Here is a 6,890-nt window from a genome sequence, read left to right as displayed (position 1 = left end):
GCCCTATTCGAGCCAATGAGAACACAGGAGATATCTGATGGGGCTTCTAGGAAAGAAGTTTCCATTCTCTTCCAAGGGCAGAGAGGCTACCAAAGAACTGTCTTCTCCTCTTGATGACATACTGGAGAATGTAAAGTTTGGACCAAAGTGGCCATGGCTGCTGCCAGAAGGAAGCTGGCTGAGATCAGTCTCACTATACAGCCGTGAAAAGACCTGGAGAATGGCAGGACTGGACCTCTGGGGACACCACTCATTTCTGGATCATTCTGTGCCTGAAGCTATCTATACACTGTTTAATTACTTGAGCCAATAAATTGACTTTTTTATTTGAACCAGAAAGAGGTAAGATTTCTGTACCTTACACAGAATAAATCCTAAATAATATATCTCCCAAAACAAAAAGACAGCTCCTTGCAGAGAGAAGCAAAGGGTGGGTTTCTGTGCCCTATGACCAAGAACACTCTTACCTACAACCCTGCTACTCTTCCTCATGGTCTGGGAGCTTCTGGAGGTACATCCACTGTGTACCCCAGGCTCTCAGAGGAGTGTGTGTCTATCTAGTGACTGTTCATAAGTATTTCATGACCATATATGTAAGGGCTGCTAACGTTGACCAGTTCGCTATGAAATCCCTAGCGTCTAGAATAGTGTGGGACAAACAGTAAACATTGAACGAACGCATGAGTCACCCAAGCATGCCTCCGAGCCCCTCCTCTCAAGTTCACCAAAGGAAAAGAAGCTGTGGCTAAAAGTTTGCATGCCATTTATTCTCTTGCAGGGGAAGGCAATGAGAAGTTAGCTGAGAGACACTGGAGGGTCGGCTCTGGATCTGGGAGGGCAGAAGCAGGTGGTGGTTGTGGGAGACTCTGTGCTTCTCCCCAGGGTGGGGTCAGAGACCCCAGAGGCTCAGAGACCTGGAGTGGAGACAAGAGCAGAGAAGTGGGCAGGGGTGTGTGTTGGCCGGGGGATATGGGGACTAGAGCCACCTGTCCCTACAGAGCACACCTGGAGTCACAGCCTGGAACCCAGTCAGGGGTTTGTGTGGGTTGTGGGGCTTCAGAGATGAAAACCGCAGACTCTAATCGCAGGAAATGGTGGGGACCTCAAAATATGAGGTGACCCCCGATCTGCCGGCATCAAGTCCCACAGCCTCAGTCAGGGCTACACCAGCTGCCAGAGCCAATCAGGGGCCCTTCCCGGCCCATGTGCTGCAGCCGTGGCCTGATCTGCGGGCACAGCTGAGCAGCCCTGGAGGGAGAGACTGAGAGCCCTCCCTGCCAGCGGGGTTCCTGAGCTCAGCTCTCAGGTCCCTAGTGTCCTGGGCAAAGATGTGACCTGTCTCTCTGATGCCCAGGGATCCCATACTAGGCCGGGGGATGGGAGTTCAATCAGGGCTCTGATGTCTTTGAATATCCCAGTCTGAGGCCGCTTGCTTGGTCTTAATCTCCTTACACGTAATCATTTCATTCAATCCTTGTTGAAAATCAGAAATACGGATTCCTATCCCTTCACGAGGAAGGAAACTCAAGCTCACAGAGGTTGAGCTACTTGCTCAAGTCCACAGCTGACCGGAGATGGGGACCTGATGGCACCCCAGGATGGCCTGGAGTATTTCTCAGCCAGTTCCAGCTGCAGCCCACCTACCCATCTTCTCCCCACTTTCCACACAGTGGTGGGGGTAACATGTCACTGCAGGGAAGCTTGGTGGGATGTGTATGACAGCTGGATTTCTGTGGGTCGAAACCGTACTGTACATATGTGGGGACATGATGTGAGCCCTCCAGGAATGAGTCCCTGCTGTCACCTCTGCACTCACCTTTTTCAGGTTTGCACATCCTGAGTTTCACACAGATTTCCTCGGCGCTTTTCCCATTCATGATACCCTGGGTGATCTTATCAAGAAATTTATTGATTATATCCTTGCAAATACCATCCAGTGGAAATAGCTGCCTGCACACCAGGGACGCAGCCTGTTTGATGGCTTCCTGCAGTAACAGCACCATAGGAAGACAGAGAATTCAGGTGAGCTCGGCCCAGGACTGCCGCACCCCTGCAGACCCCAGCAGCTCTAGGCCCTGGGCACCCTGACCAAGGGCATGCTGGGAGGAGGGCCTGGTGCCAGGCGGCCACGGAGCAGAGGCTAGAGAGGCAGGGATCAGACCTCATGCCCAGGCACCAAGGCCCTGACCCAAGCCTGGCCAGGAGGGGCTCTTGAGAGAAGGACAGTTGACCCTGTAGTGTCCCAGTCCCCTGTACATCATTATCCTGCCCCCCTGCCTTCTGTGTGGAGAACAGCGCCCACGGCTCCTAGACCCACAGGAAGGGTTCTGCCTGCCAAGCTTCCTGGGTCCCAGCCTGACGGGGCTCGTGCACAGGGCTGTGTGACGAAGGTTAGGAAAAGAAAGCACTTGGAGTCTTGGCACATTCCACTTGGACGTATCTTCTCCCAGCAACCAGTGGAGAAGGATAAAGCTGAGGTCCCAGGGCTGAGGGTGGGCCCTGCAGTGCCAGGGAGCTGAGCAGGATCAGGGAACAAAGCAGAGGGAGGGAGGGAGGGAGGGAGGGGAAGCAGGGCTTCTTGGTGTAACACATCCCTTGTTCAGCAGGGATGAACTTCCTACTTTCACACTCACAGAGCTTCATGATTTCAAGGGATTCTCTGAAGTCAGTCCCAGATACAAGGGGGCCCACAGATCCCCTGCTGAGAAGCCCTGGTCCTACCAGGGATCAGCCCCTTCCTCAGTGTCACCCCTAGCCCTACAAGCCCCACTCATGCCCTTGACCGCCCTGCAAATGGCTCCCCAAATCACAAGCCTCACCTGTGTGATATCATTTCCCAAGGCTTTTCTCAGACCTTGGATTGTCACCTTACAAATCTTGCATCTGATAGCCAGCTGGTCACCCTGTCAGAAAACAATGCGTTGGGATGGTGTCTCAGACACCCCAACAGCCCTTGGCAGGGACCCAGGAGGAGCTCTCTGGTGTCTCCTAGGCCAGCAGGATCATCTAGATTCTTTCTGTGCTTTCAAGCCTGACGCAGGCTGGCTGGTCCCTGCCCACCTTCCTGCTAGTCTTGGTGGGGCTGACACACCCCAGACCCTGCCCCACACCCACAGCACCTGACCCAGAGCAGCCCCTGACCCAGTTCTCAACTCTGGTCAGAACCCAAGGGACCCTCCTGGGGAGAGCTCAGCCAGACCCAGGTAGCCCCCCGACCTTTGCCACGGGCACAACGGTGCACAAAACCAGCATCTTCAGCCCACAGCCCTGCCTCCCCTCCTCTCTGCCCAGCAGAGATGTGCAGTCCTGCCTGCTGCTCCCGGGGAGGAGACAATGTGTGAGGGGGTGGTTATGGGAAGTGAGCAGGGAACCAGCCACCAACCTGGGGGGACTCCAGGACCAAGCTCTCTAAGAACTCCTTTTCCTGACTCAAGTCAGCGGTCATCAAGTCATTGTCCTCAGGGTTCAAACCAGAAAAGGTCAGCCCTGGGGAAAAAACACCATCAGCATCCCTTCACAAGTGGAAGGAGCCAGATCTCCTGGCTGGTGGGAGCCCAGGAGGTAGCTAGAAAACAGGCCAGGAGCAGGGATCTGTGAGGAATCCAGGAGGCCTGTCCTTGCGCTCCGCCCTGGAGCTGCTCTGACCCAGTCTCTGTGCAACAGACATGCTCTCAATTCTTTCTGGAAAACAGGAGAAGATTATCCGCCCCCCACCAACATCATCCATGAACCTCTTTTCTCTCTTTGTCTCTGTTTTTCTGTACTCTCTCTCTCTCTCTTTCTCTCTCTCTCTCTCTCTCACACACACACACACACACACACACACACGGATTTGGAGCTGCTCTAAGAGAACACTACCCTCATCTCCTTTCAGAGGTCGTTCTTTCTCTCTTCCTTCCCCCAGGAGTTCAAATCTGGTGGCCCAGCCCAACCCAGTCTCCAGACTGTCCCTACCCTCTGCTAAGAAGAAGCTGCCAGGATGTGCATGGGGGAATATCCTTACCCGGGGTGGCCAGGAGCACTGAGGCAAGGAGCAGGAGGGCCCAGGAGGTCATGGTGGGGCAGCTGCTGAAGCACCCTTCACACCCCGCTTTATGTGGCTGGCCGCCTCGCATTCTGACCTTGCCGGGTCCTGCTCCTCTTATAGGCCTTGTCCCCGTGTCACTGGCTTTACCACAAACACAGACACCAGTTTGTGGAGAAGTGGGGGGAGGAGTGCTTTCTCAGAGACTCCACGCTGTCTTCCACCTCCCCCGCCACACACACACACACACACACACACACACACACACACATTGCTAGAGCTTTCCCAGTGAGTGGGGGTGCTGGAGGGCAGCAGCTACCATGATGCTCCCCACCCCCTGCCCTCAGATGAGGTAATGGACAGAGCAATCCCTGCACCTGAGGGCTCAGGTAGGGCCCTAGGCCCTGGAGCTTCCCACCCCTCCCCTTTCCCTCCCCTCCTCTCCCTGGTGTCCCTCCACCAGCCACCTCCTGTATCCCTGCTCTCCCCCAATCATTTCAGCCAATGGAGCACCACCAGACCCCGCCACATTTAGAGACAGGTCCCTCAGTGTAGATGCAGACAGCTCCTCCCAGCCCTGCTCTCGGGCTTGGTGATCCCCGGGCATGGGCACCACAGACACCCTGGGTCCCCAGCCCCTCACCAGCCTCCTGGCCACCATCACCGAGGCAGGCTTTTCCCTCAGAGCCAGGTTCAGCCCAACCGTCCCTCACCTGGTCCATAGGGAGAGACAACAGCCCGAGCGAAGGAAGTGAACCCCGGACAGGGATCTAGTCCCAGCGCCCTGGGTCTGACCTCTCATCTGTGCCATGAAGGTCACTGGCCTCATCTGCAATGAAAATGCAGGCTGTGCTGGTCACATCCACTATCAAATAGAAAATAAGTCATTGTTTAGTGTAAGCGTGTCCCAAAGATTGCATGGAATACACTCACACTGAAATGTGTTTGCTGTTTACCTGACACTCACATTAAACTGGGCATCCCACCTTTTGTCTGGCAACCTTCCCCCACCTCCTTCGCGGCTCAGAGGAGGAAACTGGGTGCGGAGAGCAGGGGCCCTGACCTCAGCCACATGGCCAGCTGGGGTCCTGCTTGGACTAGAACTTTCTCCCACCTCCAGCTGCTGAGACGGCAGAGGCACGCAGCCAGGACCAGCTGGCAAGGCCCCCTCAGCACCTCCCAGCCCCCCGCCACCCTTCAGTATCTGCTGGGACCACTCCCGCCTTCCACCTGCCCGGGAATCCCATCATGGGCTAGTGCCGAGCCTCAGCCTGCCCTTTTTCTCTGAAATACTCTACTTCCTGAGCCCGTTCAGAGCCCTGCTCTCCACTCAGCTTCTGCCTAGAAGGAAAGAGGGTGGAGTCCAGGCAAGCAGGCCTCCGACACGCTGGGGGCACCATGAGCTACATACTCCACCTCCTGGAGCCTCATTTCCCTTACCTGTGAAATGGGTGTAGTGTCACCTGTTCTCAGGGCCCCAGTGACGTGTGTGTGGGGGTGAGGAAGCTTTACAGCCTGCGATGTGCCAGGTAGGCTGGGTCAGCATTCCCCAACGTGGCTTCTGTGAGGCCTCCTCCCATGGGAGGTGAGCAGGTGCTGTCGAGGGGAGTAGAGGGGTTCCTGCTCTCAAGAGTGAATGCTAGTCTAGGAAGGTGCAACAGGCTTCCCTCCCAAGGGACTTCTCAGCACCCTTAACACGCCAGCGTCTCTTGTGGATCCCACAATTTCTCCGGGTTTCCTAACATCATTGGCCACAAAACCTTTTGCTCAAGGAGCTTTGGAAGGATTGAGAGGGAGTAGCTGACCTCGTCATCTTCTCAGGGTGTGTGACCAGGCGGACTGCCAGCTTAGCAGCCAGTTAGAGCCTGGGAGTCAGCTGTCATGGAGAATAAAAACAGACAGACGGGCCCCTCCACAGACAGACTGAGGCCCTCCTCATTGTCATTCCTTTTTGCTTCAAGGTGGGCAGAGTGGAGGGTGGGGAAGGCAGGCTTGCTGTACCCCATGATGGATCAGACTGGCTTGAGAAAGTTGGGGCTCCTGAATCCTTTCTGCCTGTTCTCTTTGAGCCCAGGAGGACAAATACACCCACCATCTCACCACACACACGCTCGCTCACATCACACTCCTTACACACTCACAGTGACTCACACCCACACACTCTGCAAAGCACCCACACACTAATTCACAGAGCACACACTCACACACACTCATTGACCCTAGATACACACATTTACATATACGCACACACTGACACTCACACTCTGAAGAACTCATAAATGCTCACACTGGCATACTTGTGGGCACTCACGTGCAGGCGTGCACACACACACACACACACACACAAACACACACACATACACACAGTGTCTTCATTCCTGTCCTTTGTGGAAGCCACAGAATGCCAGATTAAGGAGCATGGAATTTCCGCATTTTAAGTTCTTTTGTCCACTACTTCTATTTTTATTGAAAAATATTTTGATCAGATAAGAGAAAACAAATACAACCTAGAATTCATCAGGCAGATGTAATGACCCTGTTGAAGATTCACAGGAATATCCATTCACACTTTAAAATGCATATACTTCAGAATGAGTTTATGTTTATAATTATATACCCAAAAGGCTACTTTTAAGCAACCTTTTTAGTTTAACAAAATATCATGAATATGGTTCCACATCAGTCTATGTAGATTTCCTTTCTCATTTCCACAGGTTGCTTACTGTTCTACTTTAGGGATGAGCTATAACTGGAGTCCTTTGATTTTGGCCTCGTGCGTCCACCACGATGCTTTCACAATGCTTTCTGGCAGAGCAGAAATTGGGAAAAGCCCTCTGATGGCTGGTGCAAGAGTCTATGTGAGTGA

At 53.9% G+C, this 6,890-nt stretch overlaps 1 protein-coding gene across 1 annotated transcript; it reads right to left on the bottom strand.

Annotated features, from left to right (window-relative positions):
* Positions 1-810: 810 nt before the first annotated feature.
* LOC125162709 (antimicrobial peptide NK-lysin-like) lies at positions 811-4,055 on the bottom strand. The gene is made up of 5 exons (XM_047854040.1): positions 4,004-4,055; positions 3,383-3,486; positions 2,820-2,903; positions 1,817-1,985; positions 811-914 (listed from the first exon to the last, which is right to left on the bottom strand). Exons 1-5 carry the CDS (start codon positions 4,053-4,055, stop codon positions 907-909), a joined length of 417 nt encoding a protein of 138 aa, XP_047709996.1. The 3' UTR covers positions 811-906.
* Between the last annotated feature and the right edge of the window lie 2,835 nt (positions 4,056-6,890).

The sequence above is a fragment of the Prionailurus viverrinus genome, chromosome A3 (assembly GCF_022837055.1).
Source record: "Prionailurus viverrinus isolate Anna chromosome A3, UM_Priviv_1.0, whole genome shotgun sequence".
Taxonomy (NCBI): Eukaryota; Metazoa; Chordata; class Mammalia; order Carnivora; family Felidae; genus Prionailurus; species Prionailurus viverrinus.
This window is presented reverse-complemented; position numbering and strand designations above follow the sequence as displayed.

What these genes read in the sequence shown, in the direction of transcription:
- LOC125162709 (XM_047854040.1), bottom strand. Translation starts at nt 4,055, where the DNA reads ATGACCTCCTGGGCCCTCCTGCTCCTTGCCTCAGTGCTCCTGGCCACC. An exon ending in TGGTCCTGGAGTCCCCCCAG is followed by an intron (nt 2,904 to 3,382) that starts GTTGGTGGCTGG and finishes GTTTTCTGACAG; the next exon opens with GGTGACCAGCTGGCTATCAG. An exon ending in TGGGAAATGATATCACACAG is followed by an intron (nt 1,986 to 2,819) that starts GTGAGGCTTGTG and finishes CTGTTACTGCAG; the next exon opens with GAAGCCATCAAACAGGCTGC.